At 57.1% G+C, this 18,150-nt stretch overlaps 2 protein-coding genes and 1 long non-coding RNA gene across 3 annotated transcripts in view; 2 read left to right on the forward strand and 1 right to left on the reverse strand.

The window, feature by feature from the left end:
- Positions 1-7,672, forward strand: part of ALPK3 (alpha kinase 3) — a 33,970-nt gene extending 26,298 nt beyond the window's left edge. Inside the window, 9 exon segments of the mRNA XM_035336057.1 lie at positions 68-1,448; positions 2,372-2,519; positions 3,945-4,072; positions 4,344-4,379; positions 4,487-4,761; positions 5,101-5,189; positions 5,422-5,639; positions 5,840-5,888; positions 6,053-7,672. Coding sequence (XP_035191948.1) covers positions 68-1,448; positions 2,372-2,519; positions 3,945-4,072; positions 4,344-4,379; positions 4,487-4,761; positions 5,101-5,189; positions 5,422-5,639; positions 5,840-5,888; positions 6,053-6,374 — 2,646 coding nt within the window. The 3' untranslated portion in view covers positions 6,375-7,672.
- Positions 7,673-7,885: 213 nt separating this feature from the next.
- On the reverse strand, positions 7,886-17,688 carry SLC28A1 (solute carrier family 28 member 1). Its single transcript, XM_035336058.1, has 18 exons — positions 17,506-17,688; positions 16,177-16,290; positions 16,006-16,103; positions 15,790-15,881; positions 15,164-15,353; positions 14,658-14,799; positions 13,782-13,895; positions 13,313-13,390; positions 12,913-12,993; positions 12,482-12,562; positions 12,223-12,348; positions 10,883-11,013; positions 10,507-10,675; positions 10,127-10,324; positions 9,592-9,673; positions 8,997-9,095; positions 8,526-8,637; positions 7,886-8,233 (listed from the first exon to the last, which is right to left on the reverse strand). Exons 2-18 carry the CDS (start codon positions 16,243-16,245, stop codon positions 8,116-8,118), a joined length of 1,980 nt encoding a protein of 659 aa, XP_035191949.1. The 5' UTR covers positions 16,246-16,290; positions 17,506-17,688; the 3' UTR covers positions 7,886-8,115.
- On the forward strand, positions 10,297-13,194 carry LOC118172259. Its single transcript, XR_004753620.1, has 3 exons — positions 10,297-10,422; positions 10,552-10,729; positions 12,823-13,194. It is a non-coding gene; the product is annotated as an uncharacterized LOC118172259 (long non-coding RNA).
- Positions 17,689-18,150: the final 462 nt, after the last annotated feature.

The following is an 18,150-nucleotide window of genomic DNA, read 5'->3' on the forward strand; positions in this document are numbered from 1 at the left end:
TAGTTCAGTACAAGTGGCCAAGGAAGAGTTGTCCCCTGTGGTAGGAGGGAAATCTCTGGGGCTTCAGGAGACTGAAACACCAGCTCCTACTTCAGTACGAGTGGCCAAGGAAGAGTCGTCCCCTGTGGTGGGAGGGACACCTTTGGGGCTTCGGGAGGCTGAAACACCAGCTCCTACTTCAGGACGAGTGGCCGAAGAAGAGCCAATCCCCACTCTTGCAGCAGGGACATTGGTGGCACAGGAGGCACTGCCTGCAGCTCAAGGGAAGGAGTCTGCTGCAGGGGAGGCCCTGTCTGGAGCCCAGCTGCTGCCTCCTGCGAGCAAAGCCACGGAAACCAAAAAGGCAGATGGATCTGCCCCCGAGGAGGAGTTTCCAGCCAGTGCTTCAGGGGAGGAGAGTGCCAAGCAGGTGCCTGTAGTACCTCAGAGGAAGGAAGGAGTAGAGCAAACAGCTGCAGCTCCAAACCAGGAGCCAGCAGCACCTTTGGGCACTTTTGAAAGAGGCACTGAGATTCAGCCACAAGCACCACTGGTCCTGCCAAACCCCGAGAAACCTCAGGAAATGACCTTGGAGGAGAAGATGCAGCACAAAAACCTTGTTTCCTCCTTGAAGAGCTACCTACTGCTGCTTTTAAAAATGTCAGATAGCAGCAACAGTGACACAAAAGAAGATGCTGAGCCCAGGGATGAGGAGCAGCCCACTGCAGAGGAAGCTGCACTCCCAGAGATAGGCATTGCAGGCCTGAGCCCCCGCACCTCAAGGAGAGTTTTGGAAAAGGTACAAAACAACCAGCTCTTCCAGACAGCAGAGAATTTGCCTCTGACACCCAGGACAACCAGGCGGATCACAGGCCTGATTCATGAGGAATTTGTCACCAGCAAAGAGATGCTGGCTTGCAGGCCTGTGCCACCAAAGAGACGTACAAAGGTGGCTCCCGAAGCAGAGGGGTCATCCCAGCTCTCTGTGCCATCCATCGTGGTGGGCAGCGTGCCAGCAGCAGGAGTGGGACAGCATCCTAATAATGCTCCCAATTTGCCTCCAGCGAGCCCTGAGAAAGAGAGCCCTAGTGACCCTTTGGCTGCGCTACCTTGTGCCACCCCAGAGGAGCTTGCTTCTGGGGCCCGTCGTAAAATATACCTGCCGAAAACGAAGCAAGCTGGGGAGGAAGAGGAGGCAACCCCGGAGAGCCAAGGGCATGCAAGAAGCCCTAATGTTTCACCACGGCAATCCAGAAAGAGCGCAGCCCTGTTGCAGACACCTGCCCTGGCTCCATCCCCTCCAGCAGAGCAACGCTCACCAACCCTCATGAGGAAGATGGCCACGTTGGAGGTTCCTAAGCTGTATGATGAACCCACAGGTGACAGCAGCAATGATCCTGAAGTCCCTGAAGATGCTAAGCTAGAAGGGCAGCCAGCAGAATCCAAGAAAGCAAATAACCCATTTAAAGGTAAGGAAAGAGGTAATGCCCGTGAAGCACATTTCCCTGTTGCGTACGAAGGGAGCCTGGCCAACCAAGCTGGTGAGAGCCAGCTGGGGCCATGTGAGTTTTGTGCTTTTGCAGCATTTTCAACATTGTCTTTTGTCTGCGTGAAAGCCCAAAGTGTGCTCCAAGTATTTGCAAAGTCAGATGTAGCTGGGTAAGATGGGCCAGATGCTCATCTGCCTGAGCACAAGAGATGCACAAGCACATCTGCTGTACATAAACTGCTAGAGTCCACCGTTTCCTGCCGCGGTTAGCACAGAGGCAGAGGAAGGTCAGAGATAGGAGCGCTGAGACTGGCTGTCTCCACAGCCTGGACTTCCCAACCCAAGGGAATGACAGAACAAACTCTCGTGTTCCTGGCCAGCATGCCCTGTTCCGCATGGTGCCTCGTGCTGGTCAGGGCTCCAGCGGGTGTAAGCAGGGCGCACATGCCTTTTCCACCTCTGTGGTCAATGCTGATGTGTTCCCTGGTGACAATGACTTAGGAAAGGCTTAATCCTGGTGCTGAGGTGCTTGCAGGAGCCAGGTGGTAGCCTCACTGAAATCAGCACTCTTAGGATCATAGAGTTATTTAGGTTGAAAAGACCTCTAAAATCATAAAGTCCAGCTCTTGCAAAAGTAAGGGTAACCTTACTGAATGCCTAGCTCAGCAGATAAATGTTTCCTCCTGCATTGCCTAGTGTTCTGCTTTGCCTCTGGCCGAGCCCCACTAGGCATTGCAGTGCTGTGCCGTTGAGAACTTTTTACATCCCATCGTATTTAGAGCTCTGAGACCTTCTCTGGGAAGGCAACGTTGATGCAGCAGCACTGGGGTTGGCTGGCCTGTCCCCAGAGCTGCAGGCAGCATTGTGTGTCTCACCATCAATCTCTTTGCACCCTGTCCTTAGCTCCACAGGTGATTCGTAAGATCAGGGCTGAACAATTTTCCGATGCATCAGGAAACCTGAAACTTTGGTGCCAGTTCTTCAATATTTTGAGTGATTCTAAGCTGATGTGGTACAAGGACGAGATCCCTGTAGCAGAAGCACAAAGGAGGTAACCTGCCAGCTCCACTTCATTGTAGTCCTTGTGCATAGCCCTGGGTTCATGTGTTAAATCCAGCTCTGGCCATTGTGTTTACTGCGGTAAAGGTGCCCCTTTTCTTAAGGCTGCATGGGAAGCTCATTGCATGGCATGGTACGCTGTGAACTTTATTTGCTCAGTGCCCTGGGAGGGAGGATTGCTCAGACAGGGAATTGCTGCCCTACTTGTCCTACTGATGCTTCATCTAGAGTCTGGCTCAAGGGCTGATGCTTTGATTCACGGAGCCCAGGGGAGGGCAGGGGCTGATCCAGACCTTGGAGAGAGCAGGGAAAATGTTGTGCCCATCTCAGAGCTTGAAAGCTGGGAGCAAACTACAGAACTGGGACCCCAAGTAATACAGGGGAGGTCTGGTAGCTGTACTGGGAGAGGGCCTGCACACTGCACTTCCATGCAACCAACAATGGCAAGCACCAAAGGAGAAAAAAGTAGCTCTGGTTGTGCTCTCTCTACCCCTTCGCACTGCCCTTGTACAGGAAAAAACCTGTGTGTGGCTTGTATCTGGGATGCTCCTTTGGGTGTGTTACGGAGAACAGCTTGTGCTCAAGCCCAGGTGAGCTCTAGCTTGTGTGGGAACATCATCCACATTGGATGAGATATGCCTGGTGCTTCTAAGAGTCTTGTGAGAGAGGATCCTTTGAAATGGGCAGGCAGAAAGAGATGCTTGAGCTGATACTTGCGGCAGATACTTGAGCTGAGGCAGATGGACTAGGAGTGTCCATTTCCTTCCTCAGCCATGGGTCTTGGGATGAAGGTCTCACCTCCTTGCTCTACAACCCGTCATCCCCTGCCAGTTCACGCTGGCCATGCAAGGCAGAAATGGGCTTTTGGTTCTTGTGGGGACCAGTCTGCCTGGCGTGCTGCCACCTTGGCAAGGGGAGGCCAGCCCAAAGCTTGGTTCTGCAGGTTCATGTTTTATTGGTTCCTTGGAAAGGGAGAGGCTGCAGGATGAGGAGTAGTGTCTGACCTCACTACTGAATGGCTGAAAACGTAGCAGGAAGCTGGACACCTCTGTGTTTGGCTTCCAGCTATCTCATCCAGACAAGCATTTATTAGCCAGCTACAGCGCTGACCAAGCCAGACTCAGAGGCAACCACCTTTATCAGCAAGTAGCCCAACCCTGGCCAGAGTTTGCAGGGCTTGCTTGCAGATGTGCACGTCCGTGAGTATGAAGGGCCAACCTCCTGATGCCATGAGGTGCCAGGGGAGCAGCTAGGATGCTCCTGCCTTCCTGCATGTCCACAGGCTGGCTTCCTTTCCAGCCCTCTGCCCACCCTCCAAAGTCAGCACGGTGCCCACCGCAGCGCCCTGGCTGGTGACGGGGCTACAAGTGTCCCCATGCGCTGCGTGGGGCTGACACTGTGCTCTGATTCCTTCCAGCACTGGCGATGAGGGCCAGGCAGCCTTGGCCATCGTGCAGGCATCCCAGAAGGACTGCGGGGTCTACCGCTGTGTGATCAGCAATGAGTACGGCACTGACTCCACTGATTTCCTGCTCAGCTCAGAAGGTGAGGAGCCTTCAGCAGCCTGGAGGGCTCTTACAGCTGCCGGGATGTGTGGTGGGGTGGCACAGTGAGCCACAGGGAGGGTTTGGTGCTGGGCTGCGGAGCAGGAGCCCTGCAAGCCACCTTGGCAAGGTGCATCTGCCTCCACGCGCTGCTTTGTGAGCAATTTGTGCCTTCCTTCTTGCCATCCCTCCGTGTGGAAGTGCGTGGGCCCTGAGGCAGGATGGGATCCTGGCTGAACCCTGACTCCTCTCATGCTTTGTGTCTCTTCCAGTGCTGTCAGGATTTATCTTGCGGGAAGAGATCGAAGGTAAGGGTGATGTGCTGACAAGCTGCTGCCCCCACCACCCCACCTTGCTGTGGTGTGGGCAGGACGTGCCCGCATTGTCCCTTCTCACCAGCTCTTCCCTCCACCAGTTGGAGAGGAGATCGAGATGACGCCCATGGTGTTCGCGAAGGGCTTGGCAGACGCAGGCTACTGGGGGGATAAGTTCTTCGGGCGTGTGGTGAGTGAGGACATGGAGGTGGGTGCTGGCTTCCTGCGCAAAGCCTGCCGTGCCAGAGCCATCTACGGACTAGAACCCATCTTCGAGTCCGGCCACACCTGCATCATCAAAGTGCACAATTTTATTGTCTTTGGGACCAAGAATGAGAACAGCCTCATTGAGAAGAACTATGATATCACCATACAGGTGGGCACTGCAGGTTGACACTCTTATGGGGAGACCCCACTTTTTCCCCATCTGTTGGCACCACGGTCCCCAGCTCTATGCCTGCTTTCTTTATTTCCTTCCAGTTTTTGAATGCTTTGGATGGGTCAAGCCATATCCCTGTGGGCTTCAGCCCTTCTCTCTGAGCAACGCAGAGCTGCTCAGAGCTTTCCCGTCACTTGTCCTTTGACTGCTGGGACAGGGGAACAACTGGGAGTTGGCTCAAAGGATGCTTTCCCAGGAGGAGGGTCCCAGGGCTTTGTTGCAGGCTGGTTGGCACAAGGAGGGACAGGGCCCTGACTCTCCTGCTTGAATCTCCAGGAATGTAAAATCCAGAACTCTAGCCGTGAGTACTGCAAGATCTTTGCTGCTGAGGCACGAGCCGTCCCTGATTTTGGAGCAGTGCCTGAGTAAGTAGGGTGCTGCAGCCCCTTGGGCTTGACAGTGGGGCAGAGCTTCCTGGGAGATGGTGGGAGGGTTCTCCCTGGGGCACTGGGGATGTACCAGAGGGCAGCAACTTCTTCTCCTACTCTCAAGCAGGAGAGATGTGGGGGGAAGGCAAAAGCCAGAGACTGATGTGTGGATCTCCATTTGCTGAGCTGGGAAAGCTGGTGCTTACCCCAGCTGTGTGCTACCACACAGGATAATTCCTCTGTACCTGATTTACCGACCGGCCAACAACATCCCTTACGCCACACTGGAGGAGGACCTGGGTGGGCCCTGTGAGCAGTACTGTGTCACTGAGAGAGATGGCAGCTTGGTGGCACGAGGCACCTCGGAGATTGTGCTCAAATGCTGTGCCTTCCAGCACTGGGTATACCAGTGGACGAATGGAAACATCCTTGTGACTGATATGGAAGGTAAAGGGATATTCCCACCCAATTTCCGTGGCCCTTCACAACTCATGGGCTTGCAAAAGGAGGGGAGCTAGCCCCAGCCTTGCCCTCCTGACTGTTTCCCTATGTGCCTTGGAGCCCTGCTTCAAGGGTGATGAGCTGCCCTTGGCTCCAGTGCCCATCCTTGCCTGGGCAGGGACTGGTTGTCCTCCCTTTCATTGCAGGAGTGGGCTGGAAGATGACCAACGTGCGGATAGCTACCAACCTTAAAGGGTGAGTGACCCTCCAGATGGTGGCGTGGGGTAGCCTCAGGCTGTCCCCAGCGCCACTGCTTGTGTGGCATGGGGCACGATAGTAAATGCGGCTGGGCTCCATCCTCGCCATCTGGTGGGATGTCTCCAAGCATGAGGCGAGGCTGAATGTGGCTGTGTTGGCAGGTACCAGGGGCTGAAGGAAAGCTGCTTCCCCTCCCTGTTGGAGCAATTTGCAACCACACACCAGTGCAACCATTACTGCAGCATCCTGGGCCTGAAGACTCTGGAGCCGGCCAAACCCAAGGGCCCCAAGAGCCCCTCCACAGGCAGGAAATCAACCCAGTCCAGCCCCCAGCTTCCGAAGAAGGGGATGGCGAGTCCCCAGGGCACCCGGAAGGCTACTGTGAGCCCCAGGAGCTCTCGGAGAGCAGTGGAAGCAGGGGAGGCCCAAGCAGCCTCCAAACTCAGGTCTGGAGAGGGCAGCGGGTCTAGTTGCCCGCAGTAGTCGGAGCTGCGGCCGTGGGGACCCCCGCTCCTCCCACCAGCCCAAGCAGCCGGAGGGCAGCGTGCGACTGTGTGCTGCAGCTCTCATCCCTTTGCTCCTGCCCCAACTCGTCACATTTGTGTTGTGTGGTGTGTGCTAGCGCAAGCCACTCACTGGCTTCGCAGCAGGGCCGGCACAGCTGTGGGCATTGCGGCACCCACCCGTGGGCCCCCTCTCACAGACCTCTCTACAGGAGCTGCGTGGGGCCCGTGGGGCCCTGCACGCTCCTGCGCCGGGACTTGCTTTCCACTCCTGCCTCTTTCCATTTGGCTTGCTTGAACTGGTGCATTCAGGACATGGGCTGTCAGACCAGCTCCCTCAGGCTTTGCCTATACTGTGCCCCATTCCTGGCGGTGCCCCAGCGCTCCCCTGAGCTGACCAGGAATATGGGCTCTCCTCCTGGCTCCCAGCTCCTTTCTGCTCCCCCAGCACGTGTCACCACCCCTGTCCCTCTTCATGTCCTCTGTAAATCCCAGACAGTGCTCAGTGTCAGGGGTGTGAAGCAAACCAGAGCCCACCTCGTCCTTTGCATGCTGATTTAAATTGTGTTGCTGCAGCGGGGTTTAGCGGTGAGCTGCAGCACTTGTGCTTGCCTGCTGCTATTGCTTGGGACTCCGGGGTGCGGCCAGCCCCGTGGCAGGGTGCTGGTGTCAGTGCCAGCAGCTGCATGGGGCAGGAGTTGCACCCCTCTCCTGGCCTCCCTGGCCGGGTGGATGCTGAGGGCGGTGGTGCTGCTACAGGTAAGGATGCTCTACCTCACATGGGGCGCCCAGGAGCGGGCATTGCTGGCCGCCTGTGGTTAGCGTCACCCCTGCTTGGCGCAGTTACCGCAGTGGCAGTGTCTGCTCCTGTCCGTGCTGCCCTGGTGCCAGACAGGCCAGTTCTGGGCCCCAGGGCCGTGTGCTCTGGCCGTGGCGGGAGGCATCGATGAGTGGGCAGCGGTGCTCCTGCTGCGAAGTAAAGCTCCCCACAGTGGGACAAGCCTCCTTCGTCTCACCCCATCACCTTCCCTAGGGCTTTGGAGAGGCGTGCTGGGTGACAACACTGCCACACCTAAGCATGGCGAGGGTGGTGGCATCCAAAATGGTGACTCGCTGCAGCCTGGCAGAGGAGGGAAGAGGCTGGGCCGGGAGTGAGGTGTGCCCCAGTGCCCTGGTGCTGTCATCAGATCATTGTAAAATAATGGTGTACATACATGGCCGCCTTGGCAAATGGGTGTGCTCGAGTGCAATAAAGTGAGAAGGACTGGCCTGTTCTCCGGCGCTGTGGTCGCTATGGAAAAGATGTACCCAGGCACTGCAGGATGGGGAGGCTTGTGTCTGGGGAAGGAAACAGCTTCAGCTGACAGCTTGACCCCATCTACGCCGGCTGTGGGGAGAGGAGAGGGGCTGGGGCTGGGGCTGGGCCCTGAAGCTGGCACCTGGTGGAGGCTCGGCTTGCAAGGTTTGCAGCAAAAAACAGCTATGGGGAGCTTCAGTCATGGGATGCATACAGCCTGAGGTTTATTTTGGAGCAGTTCCCCTGTGTCCAAGGGGCCAACACCCAGGGCTGCTGGTTGCAAGGTGCATGACGCTGTCTTTCATCACTGGAGTGGAGAAGATCAGACACAGGTGTCCATGCTGTTTTTTTTTCGTGCTCCTGGGACCAGCATGTGCAGACCCTGGTGTTCTTGGAGCTGGCAGCAGCCTGTGAGTTTCAGGGTTCACCACGTGCAGGATGTGTGGTTGTAGTGCCCGCAGCACTCCCTCAGGCATCGCACGCTCTCCGCCTGGCTGGCCCAGACTCCAGTGAAGGAGAGTGTCCCGTTCTCCAGTACCGTGCTGAAAGGAGAGAGAGGCACGGTCAGGCCTAGAGCCACCCTACCGCCCCCATCCCCAAACTGATGGTTCAGAGGCTCACGCTGGGCTCCTCATCCTCCCAGATGAGAGAGCCGGAGAGCTGGCTTGCTGGGTGCCGACTGTGCCCAGCTTCTTGAGGGCAAAGGAGAGGGGATGTGTGTGTGAGCTACACGAGCCAGTCCCATCGCAGCCCTTCTGCCACCCCCATGCACGTGGGTCCCCAGGCAAGACCACGTAGCTCCAGACCCTTCCCGTGGCCCGGCCACACACCCACCTAGCAAAGAGTTGCTTGCAGCACGTGTATATGGGGTAGCTGGTAGAGGTGAAGTTGGCGGTGCTGAGGAAGGTCACGCAGTCGCTCACCTCCTTTGGCGTGTACATGAGGCCTGGGGGACAAGGCCTGGTGGTTTGGTCTCTGAGGGACCACGCATTCAAATCCCACACCCTGGCCATGCTTGCACACCCAGTCCCATGCACCACATCCTCCCAGCTGGCTGCAGCAGTGGGAGCTCCTTACAATGCCTCAAAATCCACCCTTGAAATATCCCAATTGCAGCCCAGGTGAGGGTGAGGAGCCCCAGCAGAGCAATGGGATTTGGGGGACCCTGACAAACTGCCACAGGGGGGAGAGAGCAGAGGGTTTGGAGGCCCTGTCGGAGCCGTGGGGGGGCAGCCAGCCTTCCCACACCTGCACCAGCATTTGTAGGGGTGTTCAGCCCTTTGCCCCTTCTCCCCAGGGACCTACCTGCCAGGCAGGAGTTGAGCATGGAGACGCAGATGCCGGTGAGCAGGGCTCGCAGCACAATGGTGGCAAAGTCACCCTTGCGGTGGGGAACGAGGGAGGCTGCAGGGACAAAGCAGAGAAGAGGGCAAGTCAGATCCTTGCTCTGCTTCTAGCCCTGGTCAAGGACACAGAAGAAACATGTCCCAGGTCTCCATCTGGCTTTGCCATCCAGTGCCCTGCCCAACCACGCTGGTGTAGCGTCGTGTTTGGTGGTCCTGGCCATGGCCCAGCCTGCCTGCCCAGCCTGTGGTGGGGGTGTTGGCAGAGTGCCGTGCCCACCCTGCACCCGTGAGGGATCAATCAGAGCCCTTTGGACTGGAGCCTCTGTTCCTTGCTTTGGACTTTGGACTTGGAACCTCTGCTCATGGCAGCACTTCACCTTGTGGGACGTGCAGGTGACCTTGCCCATGATACCCTGCAAAATTATCTGTATCTCGTGTAAGTCTCGCTGCATGCTATCAGAGACGGAACACGGAGACTTGAAGGCAGCAAATTCCTCCCACCCACAGGTCCCGTTGCCCCACGCCCAAGCACCCAGGACATGGGTCACACTCACTCAGGCCTCCCAGCATGATCCCGATGGAGCTGAGGTTGGCGAATCCACAGAGTGCAAAGGTGGTGATGGTCTCAGCACGCTCCTGGAGGGCAGAAAGGCAGGGGACAGTCACCTTGGCCCAGCAGCAGCCCCACAGCACCCTGTGCTGAGCACCGTGTTGTAGCTCCCAGCCCAGCTAGCCAGGATGGAGATAAGTCCCCACCCCAGTCCTTTCTCCTTCAGCTTTTTTTTTTTTTTTGGCCTCAAGGAGGCAAGGGAAGGACAGCCTGCCTGTGGAAGAGGTTGGGCTGGCAGCATGGGGGAGGCCCTACAGCATCATCATCTGCCCTGCCGGAGAGCAGAACCAGTGGGACGTGACTTCAGTGGGTCCTTCAGGATGACCCCGATCCCAGTAGTGAGTGGACATTCAGTCTGCTTGGCTGTAGGTGTCCTCCCATCCCCCAAACCATTGCCCCCCTGCCCTGCCAGACCCCGTGCCCCGTTTCAGCTGGCTCCACCACTGCCCTGTGCCCGGCGGGGTGGCAGTTGCCCTCACAGATATCCACTGCTTCTGGCCCCCGCTCCACTCCTCCAGGCCTTCCAGCCGATTCTTCTTGTATGTGGCCAGCTGCTGGTACGCCACGAACTCGTTCAGGAAGATCTTGATCCCCAGGAGCTCGGCCACCAGTGGTGAGTCTGCCCAGTCTGCCCCCATGAGAAAGGCCACGGGCATGAGGACGTAGGAGCAGATCATCTGGGAAGAGCGCGCCAGGAGGGAGCAGCGCAGAGCTGAGCCTCTGCACAGCCCCCAGCTTGGACACCCGCTGCCAGCGTTCGCCAAGCACCAGCAAGGTGAACACTAGGCAAGGAGGGGGTTCTCAGCAGTCTACTGAGGCAGTGGGCAAGGGTGGGGATGGGCAGCGGATTTGGGGGTACCTGAAAGGAGAGGTCTTTGATGTTCACCATCTCCCCGAACCAGAGTAAGGCAGCATTGATGAACTCCAGCACCGCCAAGAAGGCAATGAGGTTGGCCGCGATGTTGGCCACGAGCCCCACCGAGGCAGCAGCCCCACTGCTAGCAGCTTCCAGGATGTTCTGCTCTTCCCTGGGAGAAAAAAGACCCAGACAGGCTCACGTGGCCAGGCACCTCCAGTGTAAGGTTGGTCTTGCTCTGTGGATGTACTGCACTGTCTGCGTGCCACAGGGTCTCCCAACCTTCTGCCACCTGCAACACCCGAAATTACTCCCACAATTTCCCTGCTGTGGCAGGATGTGTGCCACCCCACTGCCCCACCCCTCTGCTCCCACTCACCCGCTGGCAATGTGGATGCTTTCTTTGCCCTTGAACTTGGACTCTTCCACTTCAGGGTAGACCAGTTTGGACATAGCGAGGGCACAGGGCGCAGCCATCACAGAGGCTGCAATCAGTGATGCTGCGTCTATCTGCAACAGGCAGACCGTGGGCTTAGGGGCTGCACCTCCGTGCAAGGCTGCATGGAGCTGCCCCAGGACATGGCCAGCAAGGGCCAGCAACACCTGGAGGAGTGCAGGGCTCTCTGTTTGCTCAGGGTCGGAAAATGTCTCTGCGTTTCCCATCTTGGCCATTGAGGATGTGTACGTCTGGATGGAGACATCGCTGGAGCCACAGCAGTCATAACCTCAGAGATATTAGTCTCTTGTTGTCTGACTTAATCTTGATGATTTTTGTCCCCTCCCTGTCTCTTTCTGTCATTATCAGAGCAATAAGTTGCGCAATATTGTGAACTTCTACCCCTGAGGAACAGCCAAGCTCCCAGCAGGAGCAGAGTATTACTGTAATAGCCTTGTCTCACTCCTCCCCTGCCCTCTGCGTGGCAATTCTCATTTCTCTGTCCTTTCACCCTTGGCTCCCTCAAGGAGCCTAATTAATGTTTAAATAGCAGTAGCTCAGCCAGAAGGTCAAGGGGAAGGTTTATTCCCCATTATGGAGCACTGATGAGGCCACATCTGGACACCACGTCCATCTCTGAGACAATTATGAACGGGTGAGAGCATTCCTGGCTGCGGCACAGGACAGCCCAGGAGAGGCTGGAGGAGCTGGGCTTGCTCAAATGGGAGAAAACAGGGCTGAGCAGGTGGGAGCTGCAGTTCCCATGTGCTGAAAAGGGGGCTCAAGGGGAGACACTTCTCAGAGGTGCCCGGTGAAAGGGTGGGAAGCACAGTACAGGTTGCAGTGGGGAAATTCCTGCTGGACATAAGGAAAAAAATGTTCCCAGTGAATTGGGGGCATCTGTGGGGCAGACCAGAGAGGTGGGGGCGGGATCTCCCCCATGGAGATGTTCGCCACTAACCTGGATGAGCATCCCACTCAGGCTTTCCCATTACCCAGTCTGGGCAAGAGGGTGGACCAGAGACCTCCACAGAGACTTCCAGACTAAATTATTCCCTGATTCAATGAGAAGAGTTACTCTGATTGCTGTGGAAGTGACCCTGGCAGAGCTCTGGGGTTTTGGCGAGGCCAGCAGAGGTGAGGTGAGACTGGGCATGGAGGCCCCTTGCCCCTTATGGAAGAGGATCGCACTGGGTCTTTTTCCCCAAAAAGCTGCGGGCAGTTCTGGCATGTCAGGATCCCTGAGCAGGGAAAACATGGCTTGTATCTGCTCATGCACTCACCCCAAAGGATATATAGGCTCCCATCACGCTGCCTGCAATGGTGGAGAAGCCCCCAGTCATCACAGCATGGATTTCTGAATAGGTCATATCCGCAAGGTACGGGCGGATGAGCAGTGGGGCTTCGGTCTGTGTGAAAGAAGAGCCTCTGTTGTCACCATGCGGGGCTGTAGGTCTCCTGGGAAGGGAGGAGAAGACCCTTCCTCTGGGGCAGGCTCAGCTGCAAGGACTGAGGAGCTGGATCTCCTGCCCAGAGCCTTACCTGTCCCACAAAAATGTTCCCTGCCACGCTCAGGGTCTCAGTAGGGGTGGTGCCCATTGAAATCTGAAGCAGCCAGGAGATCTGGGGAAAGACAAGACCACTGTGTTCCCAAAGGCTCCTGACACCCCACCACCCACCCTGTGAAGCAGAGCACTGTTTGGTCCTCCAGCCTGCCCTTGCCAAGCTGCATGGTGGTGATCTCCAGAAGTGCCCAAAGACCAGATAGCACCATCAGCCCCAAGGCTGTGCTTTCTCAGGAAGAAGTGCACAAAAGAGGGGTCCTGTGTCTATCATTTTAGCAGGACAAGTCAAAGCAAATTAGTACCACCCCAATTTTCTAGGGACATCCATCAACTTTTCATTGTGGCTGCAGAAACTGCCAGGTCCTTCTCCTTTCCACCACCATCACAGAGCTAGACTCAAAGCCCTACCTTCAGGATGAGCCACTGCATGGCCCCGAGGTAATAGAGGATGGACATCACACAGCTGAAGAAAACAACGATGGGCAGAGTCTGCAGGCAAGACACCAGGGTACAGGATTAAAGGGGAGTTGAGCAGCACATCTAAGGACACTTGGGCACCAGGCTCCCCTGCCACATGGGCTGGGCATGGCGTGGTGTTGCATATCCAGCCCACAATATTGGGGTGCCACAACATTGGGCCAGGCCAGCAGGAGGGACAGGGACCAGTATAAATTCCCCATAGCTCTGAGGTCCATGGGTGGGCACAAAGCTAAGGGAGACCTGTCCTTGAGCTGGTTGAGCTCTGGACAAGGCCAGAAGAAAACCAGGCTCTGCCTCTCCCTCCCCACATCCCATTCCCCATGCTGACCTGAAAGGCAAAGACTTCTTCAACGAGCGTGTTCCCAAAGACAAAGACGGAGCCAGCTTTGGTGTAGCCCAGGAAGATCTGCAATTGGAGATGTACAGTAAGAGGGAGATCTCCATGAGCTCTTCCCCTGACATCTGTCTTCTGCCTAGCAGGTGACTGCCCCCGCAATCCCACAGCTAGATTCATTGCCCCAGCAGATAAAGACCCCGTGAAATCTAAGCTGGGGGATAGTGGCGGGGTGTCCCTGAGGCATGGGGCACTACTCCAGCCTGCAAGGGACACTGTGCCAAAGGGCCTGGGCTGTGCCACAAAGCCAGGACAGAGCTGGCTTTTCTCCAGTCTCAATAGGAATGTTGGCGTGCATTCCCTGCTGCTCCTCCAACCCATGCCATGCTCAGCTCTTCTTACTGGTCGCAAGGGGAGCTACCTGGAGGGCTTAAGCATGGGATGGGGTGAGCAAGAACAGTACCTGGATCTGGTCACCCAGCCACTGGAAAGCTTGGGTGCCAGGGGTTGTTCGGAGGATGAAGAGTCCAATTAAGAATTCCAAGGCAAGACCCCAGAAAACAGCTCTCCAGGACACCTGGGGACCAAGAGTAGAATGAGGGCCAAAGCGTTACCAAAGCCTACAGACTTACCTCTCTGGCTTCCTGCCCTTTCAATGGCTCTTGGGTGATGGCCCATGGGGATGCTATTTGTCAGAAATCCCTTCAGAAACCTACAAACGTAGGCTGGTGATAGAGGAAGACAAGTTGGTGGGAGTCAGGAAATGGCTGGTGAAATGTAACCTGCCAGGCTTGCCAGGGAGGAGAAGAGCGGTGGAGACCTTCTTGTGGTAGTACAGCCCCCCTGGAGCAAAACTACTTGTTCACTAGCACTTTGGAGGAAGGGGATGGAGGGATTGCCCAAAACATTGAAAAGGGCTGGGTTGGAAACCCCTGGGACTTCAATCACTTCTGCCCCTCCACCCACAGGCACCTGAAGCCCAGGCACGGGCCTGGTGCTGGGTCTCTGGGTCTGCCCCAGTATGAAAGACATGGTGGAAAACAGGATGGGGGGACCAAGGGGGAGCCCTGGGTTGAGCAGCAGGCAGGAGACCAGTATGGTGGCTGCGGGGCTCCAGCCATCCAGCCTGGGCTCTGCTCCCCAGGCTGTGGCCAGCTCTGCCCAGGGGCCCTGCTGGGCTTTTGTGTCCTCCAGGGAGCCTATGGACTTCTCCCCTGCTCCAGCCATGGGCCATCAGGGGATGATAATGGGAAAGAAGCATTTGTTCCCCACATCCTCCTCAGCTCTCAGTGTTGGGTGGTCACCTCTTGTGAGGCCACGCCACACCTGAAACACATACTGCGCTGTGGTGCTTGGAGAAGATGAACAGAAACAGCAAAATAAAGCAGAAGCCAGCTAATGAGATGAGCTGCTCTGGATTTCTGGCAGTGTCCAAAGCCAGCCACGTGACCAGGCCACCCAGGAGGACCACGCTCAGCAGCCTGCAAAGTAAATCCCAGACTGTCACAGAGAGGAAGTCCCCATGAAGGCAGGAGCTAATTGTGCAGGAGATGTCACCCTACAGGCCACACATCTGATGAGACCTGGGGCTCAGATGTAAATGAGGGGTACAACTAGCCATCAGGCTACTGAGGTAGAGAGGTGGTGGCAAGCCATTTCTTTCTAAAAGCCATGGGTTTTACGTGGCAGGGCCATGCCTCATCGTCCACGAAGTGCCTGCACAACACTAGGGTACATGCCCAGTGCCACCAGCTATCAGTCACGCCAGCCCAGCTATGGCCAGACGACCACAGGATAGGGGACCCAGGCTCTGGGGAGATGCGGCCCTGTCTTTTCCTCACTCACCATTTCAGCCATGGCCAGGACTTTTGGAAGCACTTCTGAACAGGGCTGAGGAGCAGCAATACCTTTGCCCCACAGTGCTTCTTGAAGAGGCTCCATAAGATGAAGAAGACAACCACAGCAGTTATGATGAGCAAGGCAAGGGCTCGCTGGAAGTTGAGCCAACAGGCCGCAATGACGTAGCACAGGTAGGCTGGAGAAGGCAGGTAGGGGGTCAGAAACATCAGAACCATAGGGATTCACAATACTAACTGTGGCAAACAGTGAGGTCTGTTTCCTCAAAACATCCTTCCCTGGCCACCCTTAAGGCTCTCGTTTATGTGTGGGGAGGATTTAGGTAGCACCACCTGAGCAGCCAGGCTCCTTGGTGACAGCATCTCAGCTGTTTGGGTGCACACAGAGTGAGAAGAGGCAGAGCAAACTCTTTGTGTAGGTGGAGAAAGGGGAGGACAGTGAGGTGCAGGAAGCTCTCGTGGACAGGAGCAGCAGGGTGAGGAGGACTTGGACAATGGGCCTGGTGAGCATGGACATAACCTCCATGTGGGTGGTGGTGCCTGGTGCTCGGAGGCTGGGGGCACAGACAGCCCAGGGGATGTGGAGATGGGGTCTCAGTGCTGGGAAGTTCTCACCTACTCCAAGGATCCCCCAGAAGACCATCCGCAGTGTCTTGGCATGAGCCTTGCAGAAGCGCTTTGCCTTGGATGCTGGCTGCAGAGCCTTCCTGGGGAGAGTCACAGGCCAGAGACACGAGACGTGCATATTTATCCTGAAGATCAGCCCAATTTCGGACTTGCTATGACCACTGGAAATACTTCACATGCACGAATCTACAGGGGTTATCCTACCTGCAATATGAGGACACTTTCCCTTTCCCTTCTCCTCGCCTTTCCTCCTTGCTCCCACCACGCGGACCATCATGGTCCTCATGGAGTCTCTCCTCACCCTGGAAAACATTGTTAGCTGGAGCACCCCAAGCAGCTCCCGTGGCCCAATGGGAGGTGGATGGGGGGATTTACCAGGGATTCGAAAGCTGGGTTGTCTGTGCCTTTCTCAAGGTTGTCCAGGGATAGCTGGTTTTCTTCCATCTCCAGGTTTCACCGCATTAGAGAAACAGCAGGGTGAGGGACCAGCTGCCCGGGGAGAGAAAGCTGGGATCATTATGGGAGGGACAAATACCTGACTCCTGTTGACGGTTTGGGGTTTCTGAGGAGAACACCCTTTGCAGTTAGCATTCAGAGCAGCTCCTGCACCAGCAAAGCACCAGACCATCCCATGGGGTCCTCAAGCCATGGGGCTGGTGCCCTGGCTTGCTTGTTCTCCTGTAACTATGGGAGGGTCCTTGCTCTTCCATGCTTCCATAGAATTACAGGAGAGGATTTGACCCCACCAATGCTGCAGGGAGAGCTAGCACTCCTCCTCCAAGGTGGAGAAGATGTTTGCAAAAATGTTGTGGACGTTTGCGAAAAATAAGAGTGGTCGCATGTCCCATCAAGAGCTCTTGGAGCACCCGTGTCCTTCAGTCGAGGATAAGAAAGGTCTTTTCCTGTTGGTAACTAGTACAGCAGAGGAGTGATGGGTAGGAATAAGCTGTGATTTGCATGGGGGCTAGTCCTAAAGGAGGATTGTACTGGGAGAACTCGTCCAGCAAAGCTAGAAGAACCAGTGTTCCCACCAGTGCAGGGCTCCTTGCAGCATCTCGTTTGGGCACCCTCCCGCTACCTCTGCCTGGAGAAGGACAGAGGAAGTGCAGAGAAGTCACAGAGAAGGCAGCGGGTGAATGCAGGAGCACTTTTGCGTGAGGACAGAGGGAATGGCGAGGAGCCCTTGCTCTGGAGGTCTGCGCGTCAGGACAGCAAGGACAGGGTGGAGAGGGCAGGCTCACGCCTCGCTTCCCACGGCACGAGGACCGGGCTCCATCACGGACAGCAGGCCCTCACCAGCCCTGGTGCCCCACCCCAGCAACTCCCAGTCCCAGGATCTGGGGACCCCCTTGGGGCTCCCCCAGTGCTCCCAGCTCCCCCCGGGGCCGGGGGCACTTGCACCCCCCGGCATAGGGGGCTGGTGCCCACGCCCCCCCCTAGGACCATGGGGAGGACCCCGCCCCCCCCGTGGCTCTGCTCCCTTTTATTTTGCCATGGCCTCCTTGGCTGCCCTCCTCCCTGGGAGTGGTGCCGGGTGGGCAGGCAGACAATTGACACCCCCTTCCCGTGCCCCCTGTGCCCCCCATGTGGGGCCATGGTCCTCCCCATGGTCCCTGCCAGGCCGTGGGACAGCACAGCCACACGTAGAGCCCGTGTCCTTGTCCCCCACCCCAGTCCCTGTGCCCACCGGGCCCCAGCGCTCACCCGCCAGCCCCGCAGCTCCAGCCTGGTGCGGTGCAGTTACGGATTAACAGCTCAGTCCAAAGAGCTGGGTCAACCCATAGCGATAGCTCGGCTCCTCCCGGGCTCACGCCCTGGCACCCAGCCCTGGGGCACCGTGAGCAGTCAGGGTGCTCGGAAGAGCACGGCGGGGCAGCCACGGCTGCACCCTGCGGCCACCCAGCGGTGCTTCCGTCCCCGCAGGGAGCTTTGCAGGAAGCAAGCTGGAAGAAGAAATGCCAGGAAAAAAAAAAATCCTGGGTTGGTATAAAATGGTGTCAGGGCATGCAAAGTTGTGTTAGGCAGACGGGTGCAGGACGGACGGGGCAAAGCCTAGCTTGGAAACAACTTTTCAAGGCAGGACGTTGCAGGGTGCATCCCCGCGGGCATGCACCGAGCCGGCATCACCCCGCCAAGCTCAGTGCCCGCTGTCGTGGTCGCAGGACAACCCCGAGCAGCAGCGGCGGGAGGTTTGCACCTCCCCGCCGGGCGCAGGGATCCCGCTCCCCGGGCGCTGCCTGCAGGGGGCAGCTCCCGGCCCCGCCCCCCCGCGCTTAACAGCGCGCCCGGCGAGCTGAGCGCGCAGAGCCCCGGTAGCGCGCCGTGATCGTATAGTGGTTAGTACTCTGC

This window comes from Oxyura jamaicensis, chromosome 10 (genome assembly GCF_011077185.1).
Source record: "Oxyura jamaicensis isolate SHBP4307 breed ruddy duck chromosome 10, BPBGC_Ojam_1.0, whole genome shotgun sequence".
NCBI classification, from domain to species: Eukaryota; Metazoa; Chordata; class Aves; order Anseriformes; family Anatidae; genus Oxyura; species Oxyura jamaicensis.